This window comes from Terrapene carolina, unplaced genomic scaffold, assembly GCF_002925995.2.
Source record: "Terrapene carolina triunguis isolate 2854851 unplaced genomic scaffold, T_m_triunguis-2.0 Scaffold613, whole genome shotgun sequence".
NCBI classification, from domain to species: Eukaryota; Metazoa; Chordata; order Testudines; family Emydidae; genus Terrapene; species Terrapene triunguis.
In genome coordinates this window covers 2,709,052-2,736,415 of record NW_020664964.1, presented here as the reverse complement: position 1 = coordinate 2,736,415, position 27,364 = coordinate 2,709,052, and the positions used below count along the sequence as shown (strand labels likewise).

The window sequence follows — 27,364 nt, the reverse complement described above, 5'->3', positions numbered from 1 at the left end:
GCTTTAGACTATTGTAAATTTAAAGATAATGTTTTGCGAAGTTTTCAGATTACCCCTGAAGCATTTAGAGTTAAATTTAGGAATCTTAAGAGGGATACTGGTATGAGTAATGGGGAATATGTAAACAAAATGAAAGATTTGTTGGGAAAATGGGTGGGGGCAAAGATGTGGCAAGTTTTGAGAGAATGTTGGATCTTCTTGCTCAAGAGCACTTCCTAAGCATATGTAAGGCTGATGTAAAGCAGTGTCTATGGGACAAAGATGTAAAATCTGTGGATGAAATGGCTTTTTTAGCTGATGCCTTCAAACAGAATCAGGCGTCTATAGAGGGCAGGCCACAGAAAGAGGGGTTTAAAACTGGTGGGAAGGGAGGATCTCATTTTGCCCCTGGGAAGAGAGAAGGGGGTTGGGAGCCTAAACATTCTCTTACCCAAAAACATTCCTCTACTGGTAACTCTCATCCCAAAACGCCTGTAAAAGCAGAAGAGCCCAAAAGGTGCTATCAGTGTAATTCCACTGATCACCTGAGGAATAAATGCCCTGGGATAGGAGGAAGCAGGCAAACAATAGCTCATGTTAGTTCTGCTGTCCTCAGCACAGAAACCCCCCAAACAGTTGAAACCTATCATATTGCTTCTGTGAGGTTAGCCTCTGCAGAACCAGATATGGAGCATGTTAAGGTTGTCCAAATTAATGGCAAGGAGTACTTGGGGCAGAGGGATACAGGGGCCCAGATCTCTCTGGTTAAGCAGAGTGTGGCCCCAAAGGCCAGTATGTTGCCTGGCCAAATGGCAGAAATTGTGGGAGTGGGCGAAAGCAGATTCCTCATACCACTAGCTAAAATCCATGTGGTGTGGGAAGGTTTGGAAAGTGTTTTGACTGTGGGCATAATGGAACGCCTCCTAGTTGACCTGCTCCTTGGTAATGATTTTTTCCATGTAGCTCAGGTTAAAGTATTTGCCTGCAGCAAGAGGGAGTGTTATGCTGGGACCCCCAAGGGAAAGGGTAAGGTCTCAGGAACTGCTGAGAGAATGGTAGAGAATCTCCTTGATTCTTCTGCAGCTGGGGGAAGCCACATGCTCCCAGGTGGGAGGGTGGTTGAGACCAACTCCTGCACTGCAGCTGGAGGCAACACCACATCAGGAAGGGATGGGAGTGTAATGCCTGCCAGGGAGAGAACTGTCCAGGTTGTTAGCTGCCAGCAGGTCGCAGCTGAACCAGAGACAAACCCGGCTCTAGGGAGCAGAGAGAAACGTGTCCCACAGAAGGGGCAGGGGATCCAAGAAACCACTGAGGTGGGTGAGGATTCCTGTGACTCTGTAACACAGGGAAGCAGGGTGCTTCCAAGTATGGGAGGGGCTGAGACTAGCTCCTTTCCAGCAGAAGGCAACATGCCCTCAGGCGCAGGGACAGGAGAGGTGTTGTCACTGATTAAAGAAACTGTCCCAGTTGTTAGCTGGCAGAGTTCAATGTGAGTTTGACATGATCAAAAGTCTTAGTGTCCTGTATGCCTGGACTGGTATAAAAGATCAAAGACAGAATGGAACTTGGAATTGAAAGACTTGAGAAGAACCATAAGACTTAGCTGCAGAGATGCACCAGCTCACAGTCTGTGACTAAAGAAATCCATTGTAAGGATTTCTTTTTTCTGCCTGCCTGTCTCCTTATTTCCAACTGTAAATACCAAACAAGAAGAAGACAAAACTGTGCTGCCTGAGAAAAATGCTATATGAGCCCAGTTGAAAGGAGACCAAAAGGCTGATAAGCACAACTTTATTCTAGAGAAGGATAAATTATAGAATTGTTTTGACATCATGATGGTTGAAGGACAAATAGCTGTAATATGACCAATATTTAAGTCACCACTAGCTTCTTTTTATTATTATGAATGAGTAAAAAAGTGAATAACTGTCCAGTTACTGAACAAGGAAGGAATTAATGGAGGAGGCCTGGAAATATCAAAGAAATATAATATTGTTTATCACTAATAATTTACATTAAATATCTTGTTTATAAAACTAGGATTTTTTCAACATCCATTGTTTGGATCTGAAATACAAGCAAATCTGAAAAAGTAGTTCATCAGTTTTCTTATTTCAAACCATACCTACCTTTCCTGCATTCAGTTCAGAAATAGCTGCCAGAATTTGCTGCCTAGATCCATCAGTTTTAATTCCCAGCTCTTTCAAATCACCATCAGTAAGTGTGAGGAAGGCTTCCATATCCACCTTTGGAAAAAAGATACACAGGCATACATTTACTGTGTAGATTGGTTCTCTCTCATATATATTTAACTTTATGAACTTATTTTATATGATTTATTTATATATATACTAGAAGCAGAAACCCCATGCTGTCAAACAGGTGTGGCAATTGGGTCAAGAAATCCATCGTCTGTGCAGTCTCCATACAACCAATGGAACTGTTGCATTCAAATTAGCTGTAGAGTAAAGGCCGTGATTGGGTGAGCTACTTCTGATATCACAGTGCTCTACACCTTTTGGCATGGATACATGCCTTGCTGTCACACATGTGTAATTTATAACTTTAGAATGGCTGAGAACTTAAAAGCTGGCTGGTAACAGACTGCAAATCCCAGTGATGATTGAAGCCGGTGATATTCTGAACCAAAAGAGCTCTCTTGACTCAACAGACAATCTAGGCTGCCAAGTGACACACAGGTTCACAGATTTTAAGGCCAGAAGGGACCATTGTGATCATCTAGTCTGACCTCCTGTAGAACATAGGCCATGGAACTTCACAAACATAATTACTAGAGCACATCTTTTATAAAAACATCCAATCTTGATTTAAAAATGGTCACTGATGTAAAATCCACCACAACCCTTGGTAAATTATTCCAATGATAAATTACTCTCACCATTAAAAATTTACACATTATTTCCAGCTTGAATTTGTCTAGCTCAGCTTGAATTTGTCTAGCTGACATCATGCTGGGTTTGTTCTTTGAGCATGAGCACCCATATTGATATAGTGCAGTAACTTCTTACTTAACGTTGTAGTTATGTTCCTGAAAAATGCGACTTTAAGCGAAACGATGTTAAGCGAATCCAATTTCCCCATAAGAATTAATGTAAATGGGAGGGGGGGGTTAGGTTCCAGGGAAATTTTTTTCACCAGACAAAAAACTATATATTCATGTGGGGAAAAACAGTGGAGTTTTTTATTTAACATTTACATTTACAAATGTCCATTTTTTCTTAACAGGTCTTTTTGCAAGTATCTTAAAACACCTCTCTTTTTATATTTTAGTTGTCTTCTTGCTTTTACCTATTTTTTCTCATAATTTCTTGGGGTGGCACCATTAATTATTCATTGATTTATCAATTCTGGGCCATAAATCAAAGCCTGGTGGTTTTGCTCCCTTGGTATGGCAGACCTTCCAATTAAGTGTCAGGTGGCAGAAGGTATTAGGTTAGACCCCAGATTAGGTGAATGGTTTAGGACATAACATCACATCAGATAGCACATTGTGTCCTGTATGGGGTCATATCTGGTGACATCATCATCTTATCTCTCTCAATCACTCTCTTATCTATCTCATTGTAACAGAAAAATAAGATGCTACTAACATTTATATAATATATACCGTATATACTCGATCATAAGCCGGTTCGTTTATAAGCCGACCCCCCCAAGATGGATAAGTAAAAATGGAAAATTTTTATAACCCGTTCATAAGCCGACCCTATAATTCAGGGGTCAGCAAACTTTGGCTCCCGGGCCATCAGGATAAGCCGCTGGTGGGCCGAGATGGTTTGTTTACCTCGAGAGTCCACAGGCACAGAGGTAAACCTAAGTAAATAAAGTGTCCCGGCGTGCCAGCTGCTTACCCTGACAGGCCGGGACAGCAACTGGTGGGGAAATTTTTTGGTGGGGAGAAGCTGGGAGTCAGGGGAGTAACCCCTGTGACCATCCCTCACATGACCCCACCCCTAGCCTGGGACTCCCACACTCTCCCCATCCCATCTCTTCCCACCCTATCTGGGGAGGGCCAGGGGAGGATGTCTCTGGCCTGGCTGGAGCTGCTCCGGCAGGCTGGGCAGCGCAGCCGCAGCCTGCTCCGGTAGGCCAGACCGGGCAGCGCGGCTGCAGCATGTTCCAGCAGGCTGGGCCGGGCGGCACGGCCGCAGCGTGCTCCGGCGCCTGGGTGGCACGGTCACAGCCTGCTCTGGAGGGTGGGGCCAAGCGGCACAGCTGCAGCCTGCCAGCCCCAGAGCTGCAGCTGCTTTGGAGGCTGGGGGAGAGCAGCGTGGCCAGAAGCGGAGAGACTCTGGCCCCGCCTCTTCCCTTCTGGCTCTGCTGGCTGTGCTGCCTCTCCTTGCTCCCTCTGTTGGGGAGAGGGCTGTGTCCCACCTCTCCCTCTCTATACCCGTTCATAAGCCGACCCCCATCTCTAGTGCTTCCTTTCTTTTACTAAAAAAATCGAGTATATATGGTACATATTGCAGAAAAACATATTTTAGGAATATTTTGTAGAGTTTTAATTGGAACTATGTCTTGCAGCCTTCTACCCATAAAGGCAGGTGTCTTGGTAATCATGTATCAAACTGTGCAAGACTCATAAGGAGGGAAACATTAAAGGTAATAAACGCTAAATACTTCCTAAAATGATTTAAAATAGAAAAACTAAACATAAAACCACCAGGGCTTTAAAATCCATTACATCAGGCCCTCCTAGGGCTAAAAGCAAGTGCTACGTGTCCCACTGGCAAGCTGGAAAATACTCCTACTCAGTGGTACAAAACTCTCATTTCTAGTCCTGCTTGTTGGTGAAATGTTGGATTTCAAAGCTATGACATTTTTATGTATCTAGAAAAGCTGCTACTGGCCCAAGCCTAAAACTTGCCAATCCTAGTTTTTGGGGTAGGTAATTTTGGGGACAATTACACATTTTGAGACATGGGGGAGAAGGAAATATTTCTCTTGGAGGAGGCTTAAAAAAAACAAAGAAGCTCTTTAAGGCAGCTGAGGAGTATGGAATGTCAGAAAAAGCTCCAGGGAAATGGAATACAGTTAAGTGATGCATTCATAAGCATGTGATAAAATGAGTGTTTTCCATTTTTCACATTGATATGACCTCCACATACACAGCATATACATATTTTATAATTAATATTCTTTCTATGATTTTTTGGAACACTGGTGCTGTTTTTTCCTATTTATCACTTTATTCTCAGATTTGCAGAGCACAGCTTTCCTTTTCATTAAATAATTGGAGAAAACAAACAAAATAATTTCCCTAGGAGAAAAAAAAACAGATTTAAATTATAGAAAAATATGTTCACAAAACCCAAAATGCCACATGCTATTTCTCTTCCTTCTTTAACTTTAGACTTTCACAGCAAAGTATAATGCTCAAAAAAATTCACTTACATTTCTGGGCACTGACCCTGAAAATACATGATTGCCTTTATGCACATGAATAGTCCCATTCAGTGGGCCTGTTCAAGTGTGCAAACTTAAATGCATGTGTTTAAGTGTGTATAGAATTGCGGCTGTGGAGAGAAGTGTCAGGGGGCCTTTCTGCCCATAATATACAGTCTGGTTTTGCACTTCTCAAAATAACTTTTTTTTAGCATGCGCATAGCTCAACACCCATGTCTGCTACAATAAACCTTTGTTTGCAGTGGTGTTGTAACTGTGTTGGTTCCAGGATATTAGAGAGACAAGGTGGGTGAGATAATATCTTTTATTGGACAACTTCTGTTGGTGAAAGAGGCAAGCTTCTAAGCTTAGACAGAGCTCTTCTTCAGGTCTGGATTAAATAAACATAAGCTTTTCAAACTGTCATGGACAGAATGGTTTTTGGGACCTAATTTTCAGAAGCTGGGTGCTCAGAATTTTCTGCAAATTAGGCCCATGTAAGGTGTCTCAGTTTGGTATCCAGAAATTGTGGCACCTAAAATTCTGAGTCACTACTGAAAATTCAGATCATACATTTTAAGACCGGAAGGGACCATTATGATCGTCTAGTCTGATGTGTTATATAACACACAACATGGAATTTCACCCAGTGATTCTTACAGTGGAGGCAATTATCTTCCCTATTATGTAGGTGAATATTATTCAAGCCCAATATTTTGTGGCTGAGCTGCATAACCTTTACGTGTGGCCCTGAACACTCTGTGGTACAATGGGGCCAAATTCTTCTTCATGCACCCAGACATTCTGTGGCAATGTTAATTTATTGTATGTCCATGAAGTATTCTTCATTCTCATCCTCTATCCGTCTACAAACAAGCACACAATTTTGGCTCAGAGTGGAAAATACTCATTGATGAAAAAAATTTGATGATTATTTTCAGCAAAGGTTTTCGTGCATTCTCCAGGCAGCCCAGTTCTTCAGCTGCCACAGTGCTGTCTGCATAGTCCAGTTCAAACCCCCTATTCCTCATCTGTTCAGGAAAAGGAGGAGATAGTAGCCTGCTTCAGTGGTTCGTCTTCTTCCCCCCCCCCACCCCCAGCACTGTTCTCTCTACACTGCTGGCTCCTCCCCACTCTGGTTGTACACTGGATTCCAACTTTGGCTTCGTGGAGCAGTGTAGAGGAATATAGAGTATAATCCAATTAATGCCATCGTGTGGAAAGATATATAGGAAGGGAGAGCTGCTGGCAGGTGCCAGCAGGGCAGGGAGACAAAAAAAAAAAATGTTGGATATCTGGTCTGTGGCACTACGGCAGAGTCAGTGGAAAACATGTTGAATTTTATGGCATTCTGGGAAAATGCCACATTCCACAGCCGCCGAATGACAGAATCCAGGGAGACCTGACTGAGATGAAGGGAGTAGCTCACACCTCTCAGATTTGTTGTTTCATGCTGCCTTCCTGATTATGCAGACTCATCACTATATCTTTTAACATTCGGTTCACATTTTCCAGGTTATTGCTGCAACTAGAAATACTAGAAAGAAGCCAGGTATTTTTTGAATGAAAATTGAGATTTTAGATAACAGTTCTGCAGCAAAGAGTAAATTGTGCTGCAAACTGCACAGCTATAGTGAACACAGAGCCATGATTTTACTTGGATAATAAAATACAGGTTTCAAACAGATAAGTAGATTAATCATGCTAAAATGCTGAAATAAAATACTGAAACACTTAAAACTTAAAAAACAAAAAAACGCCTTACCTCCTGTTCTTCAAAAATGGGCTGATATTTCTCAAGCGACAATTTTTTAAGGATACTAGTCAGCTCATCTTTAATAACAGAAAAGAAAAAGAAACAATGTTTAAAACAATTCAATTTTGGTAACCTGTGGGGAAAATATATTGAACTGATGAAGATATACAGAAATTAAAGCAAACATTCCAGGAACCCACTCATATAAAATTGCAAAACAAGATTGTCTTTATTCTATACATATACAGTAGGTGAAAATGCATCTCACTCCCATGACCTACTATACTAAACTGTACTTGTTAGACATCTAGTCTTACCTTTAACTACATTTTACATGCAATTATGTTACTGGCACTAGAAAAGGTTCAGAAAAGGGCAACTAAAATGATTAGGGGTTTGGAATGGGTCCCATATGGGCAGAGATTAAAGAGGCTAGGACTCTTCAGCTTGGAAAAGAGGAGACTAAGGGGGGATATGATAGAGGTATATAAAATCATGAGTGATGTGGAGAAAGTGGATAAGGAAAAGTTATTTACTTATTCCCATAATACAAGAACTAGGGGTCACCAAATGAAATTAATAGGCAGCAGGTTTAAAACAAATACAAGGAAGTTCTTCTTCACGCAGCACACAGTCAACTTGTGGAACTCCTTACCTGAGGAGGTTGTGAAGGCTAGGACTATAACAGCGTTTAAAAGAGAACTGGATAAATTCATGGTGGTTAAGTCCATTAATGGCTATTAGCCAGGATGGGTAAGGAATGGTGTCCCTAGCCTCTGTTTGTCAGAGGATGGAGATGGATGGCAGGAGAGAGATCACTTGATCATTGCCTGTTAGGTCCACTCCCTCTGGGGCACCTGGCATTGGCCACTGTCGGTAGACAGGATACTGGGCTGGATGGACCTTTGGTCTGACCCGGTACAGCTGTTCTTATGTTATGATGGAAATTGGAAGTAAACCCCAAAGCCTGGATGACTACGATTTCTCTGTCTCTTCAAACTAAGGTTCCAATAACCTGTATGGAAGTTCAATCACTTTAGCTATTTTTCCCATCACACATCTCCCTCCCAGGTTGATCACAAAACAGGGAGGGAAGGGTCATTCAAACCACAAAATACAGAAAGCTCATACTGGCTGGAGGTGGCGGGGTGAAAGGGGTACAAAAGAGGCCTTTATGATTATGATACCCCACATTCATCCTGCTTTTTCTTCTTCCTCCCACAGCATCCTGCCCCATGATATTTAATGCTATATTTATTTCAACATATTGAAAACTATCCTTTATAATGGTCTCTTTTTTTCTTAAGGTAGTCTATCTAAGCAATCTAAACATCATGAATTAATAACAGTTCACAAAGCTGGTTTCTACACAGAGAGAGACTGGGGCATGATCTTAGACTGGGGTATGATCTGTGATGTTAACTTTTAACTGTAAGGGAGAATGTGATAAAAAAATTGTATTGACCTGTGTGTATATTTTTAGGGCAAGAGAAATAACTGTAATCTTTATATTTCATTTTTACACTTCTCCCATCATATCTGACTGTAGGTTAAATGGTGCTTATTCCTTCATCTTTGGGAATTCTGCAATGTGCCCTTGTGACATTGACAGACTGGTCAACTTGGGTATGACCCATAACAACTTAACAAGAGGCTTGAAATGTTATCAAGACAATGTACTTGTATATGAATTTCAAGGAGATGCTCTAGACCAGGGGTCGGCAACGTTTGGCACCCACTTGCCGCGGTTCGCCGTCCCGGGCCAATGGGGGCGGCGGGAAGCGGCGCGGGCGAGGGATGTGCTGGCCGCAGCTTCCCGCCACCCCCGTTGGCCCGGGACGGTGAACCGCGGCCAGTGGGGGCTGCGATCGGCCGAACCTGCCGCATCAGCAGGTAAATAAACTGGCCCGGCCCGCCAGGGTACTTACCCTGACGAGCCGCGTGCCAAACGTTGCCGACCCCTGCTCTAGACCAGTAATCACTAACCCATTTATTTGTAGCAATAGAAATCAAGGGTAGATGCTAAGTGAATTTGTCTGTGTTTACCTGTATCTTGTTAGAAGTTTAACAATGTAACCAGATTAGTTTATAGATGCTAATTCCCTTTCATGTCTTAACTACTTTATAATATGCATGCCAATGGGTCAGTTAACCTTAAAATCAAAGATGTAAGATACTGCATAAAACTAACCATATTATCTATATTCTCTTCAACTTAATTGTCTATGCTATAATGAACTGCTGGCTAATTGCCTTATGTGAATGAATGCAACTAATTTACCTGTGTATGCATAGGAAACAGAAGATTAGCTTCAAAGCAACAATCTGCACTGCTTATTCTTCCATGGGGGGGGGGGGGGGGGGAAGGAGGAGAGGGGAGGAGTGCCCTGCTATGACAAGAGGCTTGTCAGCTTGTTAGGGAACTATAGAGGAAAGCCCCACACCTGATCCTGACATTTATAGTCTGCTTAAACTTTGAACAGGGAAAGTCTGAGTCATAAGACAGAGATTTTCCAAATAACGTTTTGGAATAACATGGAAATGCACAGAAAGACTTGAACAGACTACCCCTGGACTGTCTATTGGACTATAACTTTTTAGACTGATTCCAGAAAGATTTGTATAAATCAGCAGCCTCACAATCTCTGCTATGAAACTGACCTAAGGATTTTACACATATTTGTATGTAAATTGATCTTTTAGCCTTTTGCAACTCTTTTCTTTTTTTTTTTCCCTTTTATTATTAAATCTTTAGTCTTTTAATTACTAAAGGACTGTCATCTGCATGATTATTGGGTAAGATCTGAGACTCATATTGACCTGGGAATAAATGTCCGGTCCTTTGGGATTGGTGAACATCACATATGGTGAATCCAGTTTTCAGTAACCCCTCACTATATTAGATTTGGCTGTCTAGATGGGGACCAAGGGCTGGAATGCTTAAAGGGGACTGTATTTGGCTTCTTGCTAATCAATGTGGTGTTACAGAAGCTGTTTTGTTACTAGCTTGGTGAATTTCATTATAGAATAAACTACCAGTTTTGGAGATTGTCTTCCCTATTCCCTGCAGTCTGCCCTGAGTGTAGCATTCTCAGTGTGGCCCATCCAGGCACTTGGTCACAGCCCCATCAAGCTTTGATTCTATAGTGCAACTGAAGCTCCTGCCTACCACAAGTTCCCCTCCTCTAAACATGTCTGGAATCTTAAAGCAGGTGTCGAATGCCAACAGCGCTTGATTTAGAAGCACATATGGGCCCCACTGGAAGCATTTTCTTCTACTAAGATTCTACTAAAATAGACAGTTGCCTCTGTGCTAAGTGGAAGCAGACTTTGTGGCCTGGCAGGTTGGCTTCCTTTTGGAGGAGAAATCAAGGATGCCAAGTCAGGATATTTTCTTAATTTCAAGTTATTTATTTACATTCTATACACTTGCTCTTGAACTGCAGTGGGTCACAAACAACATACATGCAATTCCCTCTCTCAGGAATCTCAGCCCTAACTCTACTGCCTGGTTCCCAGGAAGCCACTCTGCTCCAAGCAATTATCTCTAGTTAGAAAGATTAGGGCAGAAAGCAAACCACACTTACTGTTTTCAACAACTACCCCCAAAGAATGTCCATGACAAATGTAACAAAAATACAGCATTTTTTCAAAGACTGTACACTATTCACATGCTAAGAAAATTTGTAAGATTATGTGTTAACAGCACCACTCAGTAATTCCTGACATAACAGTAACTACCTTCCATGTCTTGCAGTTTTCTTTCATGAGGGGAAAAGACAGTTACCTTTTCCGTAACTGGCGTTCTTCGAGATGTGTTGCTCATGTCCATTCCACAATAGGCGTGCGTGCTCGCCACGTGCACTGGTGCCGGAAGTTTTTCCCCTAGCAGTACCCGTAGGGGAGCACTCCTAGCAACCCCTGGAGTGGCGCCTCTATGGCCTGGTATAAGGGGTGCTGCGCGCTCCCCCACCCTCAGTTCCTTCTTGCCAGACAACTCTGACAGAGGGGAAGGAGGGCGGGATGTGGAATGGACATGAGCAACACATCTCGAAGAACACCAGTTACGGAAAAGGTAACTGTCTTTTCCTCTTCGAGTGATTGCTCGTGTGCATTCCACAATAGGTGATTCCAAGCTATATCTGTTGGAGGTGGGAAGGAGTTCACAGACTCTCAGGATGGAGTACAGCCCTGCCGAACCCAGTGTTCTCCCTGGTTTAGGAGACGATCGCATAATGTGAGGTGAACGTGTGAACCGAAGATCATGTGGCAGCCCTAAAAATGTCCTGAATGGGGACATGGGCTAAAAAGGCAGCTGACGAGGCTTGCGCCCTCATTGAGTGTGCCTTCACAATCAGCAGCGGCGGGACAACTGCCAGGTCGTAACAAGTACGAATACACAAGATGATCCAGTTGGAGAGCCGCTGAGTGGAGATCGGCCGACCTCTCATGCGTTCGGCCGAGGCGATGAACAGCTGCGAAGACTTCCTGAACGGCTTTGTGCGTTCCAGGTAAAAAGCCAGAGCCCGTCTCACATCCAGCATGTGGAGGCGGTGCTCCCCACTGGACGCATGGGGTTTGGGACAGAGCACCGTCAGGAAGATGTCCTGACCCATGTGGTAAGTGGAGACCACCTTGGGGAGGAACGAAGGATGCGGTCGGAGCTGGACCTTATCCTTATGGAACACTGTGTTGGCGGTCAGGGCCCTGAGTTCCAAGATCCGTCTAGCTGACGTGATCGCTACCAGGAAGGCTACCTTCCATGAGAGGTGTGACCAGGAGCATGTAGCCAGCGGCTCAAACGGGGAACCCATCAACCGGGCCAGCACCAAGTTCAGGTCCCATTGCGGGACTGGAGGCCTAACATACTGGAAGAGACGATCCAATCCCTTAAGGAATCGGCCAGTCATAGCATGGGAGAATACCTTGTGTCCATGCACTGGTGGGTGGAAGGTCGATATGGCCTCCAAGTGCACCTTGATGGACAAGGGCGCTAGGCCTTGGGCTCTAAGGTAAAGGAGGTAGTCTAATATGAGTTGAATTGGAGCAGCTACAGGCGAAACGCCCCGATCAGCTGCCCACTGGGAAAACCGAGACCACTTCGCCAGGTAGGCCTGATGCGTGGAGGGCCGTCTGCTTTCCAGGAGGATGTGCTGAACCCCTTCCGAGCACGTCCTCTCCTCCAGGGCTAACCATTGAGCAGCCACGCCATGAGGTGGAGTGCCACTAGGTTGGGGTGGAGGAGGCGGCCCTGGTCCTGGGAGAGCGGATCCGGGTGGGATGGCAACATCCACAGTGGGGCGACTACCAGGCTCATGAGAGTCCCGTATCAATGTTGCCTGGGCCATGCCGGGGTGATCAGGAGGACTCGGGCCCTGTCCATTTTTATCTTCTCCAAGACCTTGCCAATCAACAGGATCAGGGGGAAGGCATAGAGAAGCTGGCCCAACCAGAATAGGAGGAAGGCATCGGAGATGGCGTCCGCACCCAACACCCCCCCCCTCCCCAGACCAAAAGCGGGGACACTGGCGGTTCTGTTGTGGCGCGAACAGGTCCAACTGGGGAGTGCCCCACTTTTGGAAAATCCTGTGCACCCCCTCTGGGTGTAGTGACCACTCATGCTGAGAGGAGAAATCTCGGCTCAGGCGATCCGCCCACGAGTTCCAGGCGCCCGGTAAGTGGTGGGCTTCCAGGCAAATATTGTGGGCTATACAGAAGTCCCACAGCCTGAGGGCTTCCTGGAAGAGTGCAGAGGAGCAGGCCCCAACTTGCCTGTTGATGTAAAACATTGAGGCCGTGTTGTCCGTGAGAACCCTGACCACTCTGCCCTCCAGGTGTGAGTGGAAGACTGCGCATTCCAGACGGACTGCCCTGAGCTCCTTGACATTTACATGCAGGGCAAGGTCCTGCGCGGACCACAGACCTTGCGTCTGAACGTTCCTCACATGGGCTCCCCACCCCAGATCTGACGTGTGAGATACCAGCTCCACTGATGGGGGCCTGCCCCTGAACGGGACCCCGTGGAGCATGTTCCCCGGGGAGGACCACCATTGTAGGGAGGCGATCACTGGTTCGGGCACAGTGAGGACCTTGTCCATCCTGTCTCTGGACTGGGAGAATACCAAGACCAACCCAGAGCTGGAGGGGCCTCATCCTGAGTCTGGCTTTGTGAACCACATATGTGCATGCTGACATGTGACCCAGGAACTGGAGGCACGCTCTGGCTGTGGTCATGGGGAACCTTGTGACTATGCCGATGAGCTCCCTTAGGGTCTCGAATCTGTCCAATGGGAGGGAGACCCTGGCCAATGTCACGTCCAGGACTGCCCCAATAAACTCTTTGCGCTGCACCGGGACTAACGTGGACTTGGTGTTGTTTACCTACAGGCCCAGAGTGGCGCACATGGACAGGAAGAGTGACACGTGATCCCGCACCTGCGACTTGGAGCTGCCCTTGACCAGCCAGTCATTGAGATAGGGGAAGATCTGGGAGCAGTGGACAGGCCAAACGGGAGGACCGTACATTGGTAGTGTTCCTTCCCAACCGTGAAACAGAGGAAGCGTCTGTGCCCCTTGAAAATATGAATGTGGAAGTACGAGTCCTGCAGATCGAGGGCAGCGTACCAGTCCCCAGGATCCAGGGAGGGGATGATGGAGACCAGAGAGACCATGCGAAACTTGAGCTTTACCATGTACTGGTTCAGGCCTCACAGGTCCAGGATGGGCCAGAGCCCCCCTTTGGCCTTCGGGATAAGGAAGTAGCTGGAGTAGAAGTCCTTGTGTCTGAACTCCGCTGGCACCACTTCCACCGCTCCTAGGCCAGGGAGCCGTCCCACCTCCTGCTTGAGCAGGGCCTCATGAGAGGGGTCCCCCAGGAGGGATGGGGACGGAGGGTGGGTGGGCGGTGTAGAGGTAAACTGGAGGGTGTAGCCCCATGAGACAGTGTTGAGGACCCATCGGTCCGAAGTCAGCCGCGACCACTGCGGGAGAAAAGCACACAACTGGTTGGAGAAGGGAAGCTTTATTGCGGATGGATCTCTGGTACAAACTGGTAAGTCGCCCCCGGGCGTCCCGTCAAAACTGATGCTTTCCAGCCTGTTTGCCCTTGGAGGGCCAGGTTGAGGCACAGACCGGGAATGCCTCTATGGGTGTTTCTTATAGTCCCTTGACTTTTTATAAGGGGGCTCATATTTAGCATGGGTGGCCTGGGTGGGAGCCTGCTGCAGCTTAAACTTGGTCCTGGCCAGAGCTGGGACATAGAGGCCCAGGGTCTTAAGCTTTTTGCGGGAATCTTTCCATGCAATTTCACGTCCGTCTGTTCGGCAAACAAGGCCTTGCCATCGAATGGAAGGTCCTGTAAGGAGTTCTGCGCCTCACTGGTCAGCCCAGACAGCAGGAGCCATGATGCCCTCCTCATGGACACTGCAGAGGCCATAGACCTTGCAGCCGTATCCACAGCATCCGACGCTACCTGAAGGGCCGCCCTGGCAGCCGCTGTACCCTCCTCCACCAGAGCCTTGAAATCCTTCTTGTTACACTCTTAGAGGGAGTCCTCGAATTTGGGCAGAGAGCCCCACAAGTTGAACTCATATCTCCCCAGGAGGGCTTGGTGGTGCGCCACCTTTAATTGGAAACTTGAGGATGAATAAACCTTTCTCCCAAATAGATCCAGTCTCCTTGAGTCTTTATTCTCAGGAGTAAGGGCTGGTTGTATCTGCCTCTCCCTATGGTTGAGTGACTCAACCACCAGGGAGTTGGGGGCAGGGTGGGTGTACAGGTATTCATGCCCCTTGGCGGGCATGAAGTACTTCCGTTCCACCCTCTTAGAGATGTGGGGCAAGGAAGCCGGGGTTTGCCACAAGGCGTTCAAAATCTTTGCCACCCCTTCATGGAGTGGCAGGGCCACCCTGCGCAGCGCCGAGGCCAAGAGGACATTGAAGAGGGAGTCCAAGGGTTCCTCCACCTCCTTGGCTTGAAGGTTAAGGCTTGATGCCATCTTTTTCAACAGTTCCTGGTGGGCTTTGGAGTCCTCATGCGGGACAGGCGGAGGAGGGACTGTAATCACCTCATCAGGAAGGAGAGGGCCCCACCTCTTGGTTCCCCTCCGGGCGCGGAACTGGTGATGAATGCCCCACTGACTCCTTCCTGGGAGGCTGAGATAGGGAGAACAACAGTCTCTCTGAGGCTCCGGCCTCCACCGGGGGCTGCGTCGGGGGCCACGGAGACCATTGGTACCATGGTGCCAGCCAAGGAGCCCGGTGCCACTGCACCTGCTGTGGCACTGGTGGAGCAGGCTGTTCAGCCTGACTAGCCTGTCCCAATGACTGACGAGTGCGAAGGGAGGCCGGACTGGCATATGCCCTACCTCTATCCCCGGAACAAGAGGAGCAGTGGTGTCGGGAACAGTGCCGACCACGAGACCGTGATCCCAGCGTGGAGGTGCGGGAGAACCGCCAGTAGAGCTGCTCTGCGATCGGCTCTGACAGATGGATCCGCAATGGCGAGGTGCCAGCGATCGACACCCGGGACTCCAGGAGCGGCGCTGCAGCAGGAACCTCGAGCAAGACGAAGAACGTGAACGGTGTAGATGCCCATACCACGAAGGGCTACGGTAGCCTCTCGGAGATGAGGACCTCCGGTGCCATCTGTCCCGGTCTTGACGGGGCACGCTCTCCTCGTGAGGTCTATGGTCCCTCACGGCGGAGGGTTGCCTGGAACCCCTGCCTGTCGGTACCCAGTCAGACAACCTGGTGGGGGTCAACAGGGACCAGGCGGTGACTGCGGGGATCCAAACGGTGGCTTGCCTCTGGACCAGGGAGCCAACGGTGGCGGTGCCCCTGGTACCGGCAGAGACATAATGTCCCGGGCCGCTTGCAGGTCCTCCAGCGTGGAGGGCACCCGGATGTCCGGGGAGGTCGGCGCAGAGTGGGCCAAGCTACTCTGCTCAACCTGAGTCGGAGGCCAGGAGGCCGACAGGAACCGAGAACTGCCCAATGTGGGTCTAGTCTCTCCCCTGGTCTTACTCCGGTGTCTTGGCAGAGAAGACCTCTTCTTAGCTTTCTTGGAGTGTCCCGCAGACGGGGAGTGGTGCCTGCTGGTAGAAGGCACCGACGCACCGCTGTGCACCAACGCTGCGGTGCTCGGTGCTGACTCGGAGCGGCGCACCCGAGTCGGGGTCAAGGCCGACTCCATCAAAATGGCTCGGAGCCGAATGTCCCATTCCTTCTTGGTCTGAGGCTTGAAGGATCTGCAAATCTTGCAGCCATCGCTGAGATGGGTTTCCCCCAGACAGCGTAAATAGTCCGTGTGGGGATCACTCAGGGGCATCGGCTGCTTGCAAATGTCGCACGACTTAAAGCCCGGGGCACAGGGCATGTCCCAACCCAGGTGCACTAAACTAACTCTAAACTAAACTACTTTAACTACAGGTACTACTAACTATGAACTAACAGAGTCCAAGAGGGAAGCTGCAGCCAAGCTGGAGCAGAGCAGTTCCGATGCACCTTCACTGTTGGCAAGAAGGAACGGAGGGTGGGGGGAGCGCGCAGCACCCCTTATACTGTGCCATAGAGGCGCCACTCCAGGGGTCACTAGGGGCGCTCCCCTACGGGTACTGCTAAGGGAAAAACTTCCGGCACCGTTGCACGTTGCACGTGGTGAGCACACACACCTATTGTAGAATGCACATGAGCAATCACTCGAAGAAGAAAAATAGCAACAGTTTTATAGGTACTGATACCAACTATGTATACCAAAATGAAGCAGCCTCTAAAGAATCAACTTCTCCCAATTTAAAGTGCATTGATTGTATAAGGGTAATATGAAGTTGCATTTTCTTAATTTCAGTTATTGCCTTTCATTATTTTACTATATTATTAAGACTGTTACCATTAATTTTAATACACAAACAAATAATGCATTCAAGTGAATAGTATGCTACGTCTGATTATATATTGCTAATAATTTAATCAATCAACCATTGAGTCTAACAATGACTCCATAACTATTCAAATTATGTTATGACAGAAAGAGCATTTCCCATGTAACAATCATCTCAAAGACGATTGTTTAAAAAAAAAAAATCTATGTAATACTCATATATCAGAGTCACAGTTGTTGTTTTTTATTATTGTTGAGGGCTACCGAATATGAGAAATCTTATGTCCACCTAGGACTGGGAGAATAATAGATTTTTTGGTTTGGCCAGAAAACCAAAAACTCAGAATAGTGGGGTAATCCCAACTACACATGCATAATGAAGGGTTCTAAATTAGCTGTTACCACTCAAGAAAGAGATCTTGGAGTCACAGTGGATAGATCACTGAAAACTTCAGCTTAATGCACAGCAGCAGTAAAAAGGGCTAACAGAATACTAGAAACTATTAGAAAAGGGATAGAAAGTAATGCAAGAAAATATCATAATGTCACTATATAAATCCATCGCGAACCCACACCACTTTGTCCAGTTCTAGTTGTTCCATCTCAAAAAGGAAACAGTGGGACTGGAAAAGGTTCAGAGAAGGGCAACAAAGATGATAAAGGGTATGGAACAACTTCCATACGAGGAGAGACTAAAAAGACTAGGACTGTTCAGCTTAGAAAAGAGACAACTAAAATGGGATATGATCAAAGTCTAACATCATGAATGGTACGGAAAAAGTTAATAGAGAAGTGTTATTTACTCTTTTCCACAATACAAAAAATCAGGGATCACCCAATGAAATTAATAGACAGCAGTTTAATACAAACAAGAGGAAGTACTTTTTCACACAACACACAATTAACCTGTGGAACGCATTGCCATGGGATGTTGTGATGGCCAAAAAGTATAACTGGGCTCAAAAAAGAACTAGATAAGTTCATGGAGGATAGGTCCATACATGGCTATTATCAAGATGATCCGGGATGCCTCCCCATGATCAGGCAACCCTAAACCTCTGACTACCCAAAGCTGGAAGAGGAACATGGGTTGGATTATTCCCACTGTCCTGTTCAGTACATTCCCCTGAAACTCTGGTACTGATCACTGTGAGAAGTAGGATAGTAGGCAAGATGGACCATTGGTCTGGCCCAGAATTGCGGTACTTATGTTCTTGAATATTCAATATTGTTCAAAAAATGTTTTTGGTATTTGTCAGCAAATCGGAAAAGGTCTGGTCAGCTTCAGAAAACTGTGTATGTGTGTGTCTGTCTATCCACAATAATCTTTAGCCCCATGGTTAAAGTACTTGCCTGGGATGTGGGAAACCCATGTTAGAATTCCCACTCTGCAGAATGACTTCTAAACTCAGATCTCCCTCCTCCCAGATGAGTAGCCTAACCACCAGGTTATAGGCTATTCTGGGGAGGATTGCTTTCAATCTCTCCTTCTGAAGCTGTTCCACTTTGTATAAAGACAAAATTATTCACTGGGTCAGAGTCACAGACGCAGTGATTCTACAGCATGATGATTAAGTCACTCTCTTGGGAGGTGCAGGAAATGTGATTCAAATCTTCTCTCTGCCTGACTCAGATGAGCAAGTTGACTCCACATCTCCTACCTCCCAGGTGAGTGACTTACTCACCAGGGTATAGAGAATCCTCAAGCATCCCTTAGCATCAAAGAACTTTCTTACCAAAGTCTTTTAGATTTTCCTTTCCTTATTTTATGTCTCAGTTTTAAAAGACGACATAAGAAATGGCCTAACGTATTTTAGCCAAAAATATGGGGAAAAAATAGAACACATATTATAATAGCCTCAGAAAAATAAATGAATTATATCTCAGCTGGACAGGAGAAAAACAAATAAATCTCTCTCATGGTGCTGCAAGTGAGATATGTTGCATAACTCCAACAGTATCAATTTTCCACACATCAAGAATAAATTTCTAAACTCCAATAACTTGAGTGGTTAAGGGCTTGTTCTTCTTAGAAAAACAGTAAATATTTATTTTTGGAAAAATCAGTCATTAATAATTCCAAACGACTGACCCTCCGTTGAAGTTGTTTTAGGACACTTTGAAAATTAAAAATATCAAGTTTCAAAGTCAAGATAAACATATTTCTTATTCTCATAACATGCAGCTTTGTTACATAAAATGCTGCCTTTTGTACATTAATCTTATTCAGATCTGCTTTTAAATATTTGGGGCCAGATTCCCTGCTCAAGTTCTGATCTCTTTGCAATGCTTGAGCTGCTTTGTGCAATTTATGTCAATCATAGTTTGCATATGGTCCATTAGTGAAGGGCTGGGACAGATTAAGAATACAGAAGCCATAACTGGCTTCCTAACAACGCTCCCCTTTCTCCTGCATGACAAAGACCTTGATACATGACACAATCTGATTACTGAATTTCAATCTGTGGGCTTGGGTTTCATTGCAAGATCTGGAGAAATTAAAACTTGGAGGCCTTGATAGTTAAAAATCTTTTTCAAACACACTTTGAACTTTTATCACAATCAGTTAAATATTTAAACTATATCAACAGAGTTCTACAAAAAGTCATCTCTGTTAATATTAGACTGGACATATTGTCCTAGCTGTTTCTGTAGTTTCATCTCCTCACCTGATTTATACTTTCTTTCTGCCATTCTACCAAAAAAGACAATTTAATTTGAGAAGCTAAAGTAAAATAAGCAACCAAACTGAAAATTACAAAAATGTAAATTATGGAATTACACAATAATAATAATATTATTGTAAAAACATATCCCTTGGCAATCCTATGGACTTACTTAAAATAATGACACTTGCAAGCCTCTCACAAACGTTCTTCTCTTTATATTTTCTTTTTCTACTTTTAACTATCTTTTTCTTTTCCCCATTAATACAATCACACGAAAGAGAACTTAAAAGGGGAAGTTGAGAGTAATGAATATAAATCAGGAATTAGGAACTGTAGAAAGCTGATAAGGGAAGCAAAGAGACACAAGGAGAAATATATGGCCAGCAGAATTAAGGACAATAAGGAGTTTTTTAAATATATTAGAAACAAAACAAAAAAAAACCTGACAATGGTATTGGTCAATTACTAGCTGGAAATGGTAGAATTATCAATAATAATGCAGAAAAGTCAAACATCTTCAATAAAGATTTCTGTTCCGTATTTGGGGAAAAAATAGATGACATGGTAATGATAACATTCTTTATATTCCTCTAATATCTCTGGAGGATGTTAAACAAAAACTACTAAAGTCAGACATTTTTAAATTAGCAGGTCCAGATAACTAAGAGTTTTAAAAGATCTGACTCAGGAGTTTGTTGGACCATTAACATTGATTTTCAAAAAGTCTTAGAGCACTGGGGAAGTTCCAGAAGACTGGAAGAAAGCTAATGTGCAAATTTTTAATATGAATAAACGGGATTTCCTGGGTAATCATAGACTTGTAAACCTGATATCAATCTCGGGCAAGATAAAGGAGCAACTGATATGGGACTCAATTAATAAAGAATTAAAGGAGGACAATGTAATTAATACAAATCAAAATGGCTTTATGGAAAATAGTTCCTGTCAAACTAATGATATCTTTTTGTGATGAGATTACAAGTTTGGTTGATAAAGGTAACAGTGTTGACATGATATACTTAGACTTCTGTATGGCGTTTGACTTGGTACCCAAACAAGATTTTGATGAAAAAAATTGAATGATATAAATTTAACAAGGCCCACATTAAATGGTTTAAAAACTGGCTAACTGATAGCTCTCAAAATTTAACTGTAAACAGAGAAAAATCATCAAGTGGGTGTGTTTCTAGTGGGGTCCTGCAGAGATGAGTTCTTGGCCCTATGCTATTTAACATTTTTGTCAATAACCTGGAAGAAAACATAAAATCATCAGTGATAAAGTTTTCAGATGACACAAAAATTGGGGGAGTGGTAAATAATTAAGATGACAGGTCACTGATAAACAGCAATCTGGATCACTTGGTAAACTGGGCACAAGGAAACAATATGCATGTTAATATGGCCAAATGTAAATGTATTAATCTAGGAACAAAGAATGTAGGCCATACTTAGAGGATGGGGAACTCCATACTGGGAAGCAGTGATTCTGAAAAAGATTTGTGAGTCATCGTGTATAATCAACTGAGCATGAGCTTCTAATACAACATTGTGGCAAAAGAGTTAATGAGATCCTGAGCGGCATAAATGGGAATCTCAAATAAGACTAAAGAGGTTATTTTACTTCTGTGTTTAGCTATGATGCGACCACTGTTGGAATACAGTGTCCAGTTCTGGTGCTCACAATTCAAGAAGGATGTTGATAAATTGGAGAGGGTTCAGAGAAGAGCCACGGGAATGATTAAAGGATTAGAAAACATGCCTTATAGCTATATCTCAAAGAGCTCAATCTATTTAACTTAACAAAGGCAAGGATAAGGGGGTCATTTGATTACAGTCTCAAGTATCTACATGGGGAACAAATATTTAATAATGGATTCTTCAATCTAGCAGACAAAGGTATAACATGATCCAATGGCTGGAAGTTGAAGCTAGAGAAATTCAGACTGGAAATAAGGTGTAAATTTTTGACAGTGAGGGTAATTAATCACTGGAACATTTTACTAAGGGTCACAGTGGATTCACCATCACTGACAATTTTTAAATCTAGGATGGATGTTTTTCTATGCTCTACGAATAATTTTGGGAAAGTTCTATGGCCCTTTGTTATACAAGAGGTCAGACTAGATGATCACAATGGTACCTTCGGGCCTTAGCAGTTATGAAATCCCTCTCAGTTTTACAAAAACTCAAAATAAAATAAAAGGTATCTTGAAGGACTGATTCCTCCTTTAAGTCCCTCTTGGGAGCATCCTTGTTTACAAATGAGGGGTGCTTCAAGGTTGTGGACAACTCAGGTAGCAGTCCTCATCTTAATGCTTGTCTTCATTAGACACTTTTACCTCAAGTTAATTGACTGCCAATTAATTCAACTTACTTGACATATTTCTAAAAGCTGGTGAGGACACTTCTCACACATTTGATCCATGCTACAAATGTTTTGTTCTATACCGTAGGCTGATCCCCAAGGTAAAGTCTAGTGTAGACATCCTTAGATCTTTAAAAGCAAAGGGTCAGATTGTGAACGCTTACTCACACTGGTCAGCAGTAAAATCTAAAGGTTTTATTCTTATAGGAGAAGATAAGGTTAATTAGGAACCCCCATTTGTACCTTATATCCCTTTTTTCCTCAGTTCCTTAACTAGTTCTCTCATTTCTCTGAACAATCTCAGTGTAATAGGTGATAAATCCTGAAATATCTGGATTTTGGGGTTTCACCGACGATATTGTGCTCTCTAGCCCTTTTTCATCAGAACTTTTTTGTCGATAATAATGTATAATTTTATCAATTATGTCACTGGAGGGAAAGAGGGCTCTGAGGGATCTATCTACTAATACTTCTACTGTGCTCAGATTTAAAGCCCCCTCTCAATGACATTCTGCATGAGAGAGATTACCTTTCTCCAAGTTTTCACAAACTCCTTTTACTCTCACATGGTTTCTTCTTTCATGATTCTCTATGTCAGAGGTTCTCAAACTATGGCCAAGTTTTTGGTGGTCCCCCAACTGGTTGCCTAAAAAGAAACCACACAAATCGTTTAAGCACTATGCTCACAATAACTATATTATAAGAATATGTGCAAATCAACTACCTAATTTTCTTTTGTCTGAAATAAAGAAAATCTTAAATATTGTAACAAGTCCTTTGAATTTATTAATTTTGCTTATCATAAGGCTTCTAAGTGTGTGTGCACTACCACTGAGTAAGCTCAGCACTGCGGCTCTGGCACTGCCATAGGGTCTCTGAACCCTGATGTCACTGGAGGTGAGGAAGCTTACAGTGCCACAGCACTACTGGTGTAGCCAGAGAGCCTTAATCCTCAAGCTCAGAGTAGAGCTTCTGTGAACATATGTTACTATAGCACAGAAGCATCAAGTCTGAGATTGTGACACAGTTCCCGGTTTTTGTAAGGGGAGCAGTTTAGATGCCAGATTTGAAGAGTTTCAGCTGGTTCTAAGGCCTTCATGGATGTGGTTAACCTGTCAGTCAGTGTTCAGAAAGTGGTCGAGGTCCATTACAGGACAGGGTTGCCAACTTGCTGATTGCAGAAAACCGAACACTCTTGCCCCGCCCCTTACCCCGAGACCCAGACCCAGCCCCGTCCCTACTCCGAGGCCCAGCCACCACTCACTCCATTCCCCCCTTCCTCCGTTGCTCACTTTCCCCCACTCTTGCTTACTCGCTCATTTTCACCGGGTTGGGGTAGAGATATGGGAAGGGGTGAAGGCTCCGGCCGAGGGTGCAGGAGATGGCTCCGGGCAGGGCTGAGGGGTTCGGAGTGCGGAAGGGGGCTCCGGGCTGGGGCAGTGGGCTTGAGATGCAGGAGGGGGCTCTGGGATGAGTCCAACGGATTCAGAGTGTAGGGAGGGGCTCAGGGCAGGGGTGGGGGCCCTTCCCTCGCCTGCAGGCGCTGCCCCCACAGCTCCCATTGGCCGCGGTTCCCGGGCAATGGGAGCTGCGGAGCCAGCACTCAGGGCAGGGGCTGCGCGCGGAGCCTTCCTGGCCACCCCTGTGCCTAGGAGCCAGAGGACATGTCACCGCTTCCGGGAGCCACACAGAGCCAAGGCAGGCAGAGAGCCTGCCTTAGCCCCGCTGCACCGAAAACCACACTTTTAACAGTCCAGTCAGTGGTACTGACCAGAGCCACCAGGGTCCCTTTTCGACTGGGCGTTAGTAGGTCCTCTCTATAACAGCCAGTCTGCAGTACAAGAACAGTTAGCGAGGCAAATTCTGCTCCCCTTTACGCTAATATAAATTGGAAGTCACTCCACTAAAGTAAATGGAATTAAAGGGAGGGGGAGGGATAGCTCAGTGGTTTGAGCAGTGGCCTGCTAAACCCAGGGTTGTGAGTTCAATCCTTGAGGGGGCCACTTAGGGATCTGGGGCAAAATCAGTACTTGGTCCTGCTAGTGAAGGCAGGGGGCTGGACTCGATGACCTTGCAAGGTCCCTTCCAGTTCTAGGAGATAGGATATCTCCATTAATTTATTTATTTATTTATTTAAACCACCAACATAAAATCAGAATAGGTGAAAGTAGAATCAGTCCTGAGTTTCTCAAAATGAATAAAGTGCATCAACAGCAATGATATAAAACAGTTAGGGATGTTTTATCTAAAATTCTAAGAGAACTCATACATTAACAATCCAATTTCCAGAAATATCAAAATCAACTATTTTCTATTTTCAATAGCGTAACAGGGTAATTTTTATCAGGACAGTAGCTTAGGGCCAAAATTTCAAGTTAAAAAGTTGTAATCTATCTAGGAAAGTCCTAAACATTTTAAACAATTCTTTAAAACCCCTCACTCTCTCAAAGAATAATAAATCAATAAAATAAATATAATGCACTGCTACAATTAAAGATTATTAGTACCTGCTGACATCATCAATCCAAAATGTCATAACATAATGTAGTGTTTAAATGAATTTGTTAAATAAAAAGAACCATGTCAATTTCAGTTCCATTTGGAACATAATCAAAAGGGCACTTGTTACTCTCAAATTACACTGTGCGAAGTGTAGAAAAGAGGATTCACAGTAGAGGATGTGGGGCAGAGCAGCTCTGCTACATGATTGACCCTGCCCGTCACACACCGAAGAAACCACTCCATGTGGATGGGACTCAATGGCTTTGAGGGCTGGAGCAGTTGAAGAGTTAAGGAGCTGCCAATCTCAAACGCCTAGAAACAGAATATTTTTAAATTTCTAAAAAGGAAACAAGACTCATTTTTTTCCCTCATACACAAAACCAGTATCATTATGGCTTCTAAAACTTTGTTCTCTTGACTATAGTGATCTACTCACCTTCATCAGTAATAGTTCCACTACTGGAGCCACCATTGCTCTTGGCTTGTCTGTGAGAGGAAGAGAGAGAGGACTCCGCATTGTGAACCTTAGGGGATGGGGATGGAGATGGGGATGGTGTGAGAGTTGGTGATGTGCTTTTAGATGTAGATGAGGTCCCAGATGGAGGTCTTTTGTTCATCTCCAGTTTCTGCTACAGTTAACAATAGAAATGTTTTTGTTAACTAAAACTACCATACAATTAATCATTATAATTAAGGCCCCAATTCAGCAAAGCACTTAAACAGATCTTTAAGATTGTGCTTATGTCCCATTGAAGTCAATGGAGCTGCACTGATTCATACCAACTGAAAATTTCACCCCAAAAGGAATGGATATTTGTTAATCTCTCAGGACTGGAATAAAGCAATAATTCCCCACTCCAAACAAAAAGAGGTGTAAATGTTCATTTAAATAACTGTTTATAAAGGATAACATTATCTTAACTTTGGATACAACTTTTTCATTCACAGATTTAACTAAAACACTACTGATTTAAAAACATAATTTAGGCCCTGATTCAATAACGTACTTAAGCTCATCTGATTGACCATCTGTGACGTTATCTAATTAAAATCTGACCATGCAAATCATTGTTGCTATCACTGTTATACAATTGCAACAAATCTTATATAAAGTGTGATGTATGGCCAGAAAGGGTTAAACTTCCTGCAGGATAATTGACCCAGAGTCAACCATAAGCGAGATGTTAGATCAGTATGTAAATGGTAATTAGGACCACTCCATGGTAGATAGACTAGAACTTTGAAATGCAAACCTGTATTGTTAGAAATTAGAGGTGATACTAATTGTATGTATATGCTCATCTCTTTTTTAATGCTAGCGATGTAAACAGACACTTCTTGTCTGTCACTATAGCTGTTGATTCAAAGATCAAAAGGGAATATTAACATTTAGATTAAATTCGGATGAAATGATGTCATTGTTTATATGTCTCTTTAATGTTTGTGATAGACTGCCTAATGGATAAATTGCCTTACGTTAATCTATGTGGATAATTACCGGCAATGCTTAGGAAATAGATCTATTCAAAAGTCCCCATAATTGCCTATTGTTCGCCGAAGGACTCCGAGCTATCACAAGAAGGCCTGAAACTGTATAAAGATGCCTTGGGTCCCAATCCTTTTTATCTCAGATCTGCTTGATGCTTCATGCAGGGGAAGCTTAAGTCGTAAGATTGAGATCTCCAGTCTCATCTGGATCACCCTGAAAATGGACATTGGCTAACCTATGGGCTATTTCTGAAAGAACTCTTTGCAACTACAAAGCTCACCATCTCTCCTATGAATCTAATCTCAAGAACTGTACTCATGTCTGTATTATATTGATCTTTTAATCAATACTCTCTCTTTTTTTAATAAATTTTAGTTTAGTTAATAAGAATTGGCCGTAAGCGTGTATTTGGGTAAGATCTGAAATATTCATTAACCTGGGAGGAAATGTGTCCGATCCTTTGGGATCGGTAGAACTTTCTTATAAGATGAATAAGATTTTGCATAATGCTCATCATATTTGACTTGTGTTTCTGGGTGGAGGACTAAGACTGGGTTGTTTTAAGGGAACTGTGTTGTTGGCTTCTGGGTAACCAGTGAGGTATTATAGAAGCTGTTTTGTGCTGGCTTGGTAAATCTAAGTCTTGGAATATCCACCAGCTTTGGTGATTGTCTGCCCCATTCTTTGCAGTTCACCCTAACTGAGTGACCCTAGTTGGCTCCCCTGGAACCACGGTCACACCATCAATAGGACTTCAGCAAAAGCTTAGAAGTTAGAGATGTGTTTAAGTGCTTTGCTGAACTGGAACCATGATGTGTGAAGGTTTTCACTACCTCCTTAGTATTTATATGATTATATAACACATGGGCAAGTGACAAACTGTTCTGTATATATTCATTTCACATATATTTATTAAATAGATGACAGCATGGAAATGGAAAAATGGCATGGATGATAAATGTGAGCATTCATGTTTCTGAACAGACCATGCCAAATAGAGCCATTACATCTCATCTTATAAATTACTCCGAAGCCATGCACCATCTACTTTAAAGTTTGCATTATATATGGGCCCAAGGGGTCCTGATGACTTTCCTCTGGGGTCCTAGATTCGTAGCTGTCTTAAGGCCCCTTTATGCTAGTTAGACTGATGCAAAGGGGCTATAAGGCACACGTAAGACACTTAAGAACACTCCTGGTACAGGGGGCCTATACACCTGGTGGAAAACTGGTTTTTGCCACTTCTGGGTCACCTCCACAGAAGACACATGCATTCTGGGGGAGGAGGAGGGAGGAAGCATGGGGGCCATGGCTGG

At 44.1% G+C, this 27,364-nt stretch overlaps 1 protein-coding gene across 1 annotated transcript in view; it reads right to left on the bottom strand.

The window, feature by feature from the left end:
• ANKS6 (ankyrin repeat and sterile alpha motif domain containing 6) overlaps window positions 1-27,364 on the bottom strand; it is a 79,750-nt gene that overhangs the window by 12,122 nt on the left and 40,264 nt on the right. The window contains exons 12-15 of the mRNA XM_029913364.1: window positions 24,996-25,185; window positions 22,587-22,703; window positions 7,154-7,221; window positions 2,112-2,228 (exon numbers count right to left, since the gene is read on the bottom strand). Of these exons, the coding sequence (XP_029769224.1) occupies window positions 2,112-2,228; window positions 7,154-7,221; window positions 22,587-22,703; window positions 24,996-25,185 (492 nt within the window). The remainder of the gene's footprint in view (window positions 1-2,111; window positions 2,229-7,153; window positions 7,222-22,586; window positions 22,704-24,995; window positions 25,186-27,364) is intronic.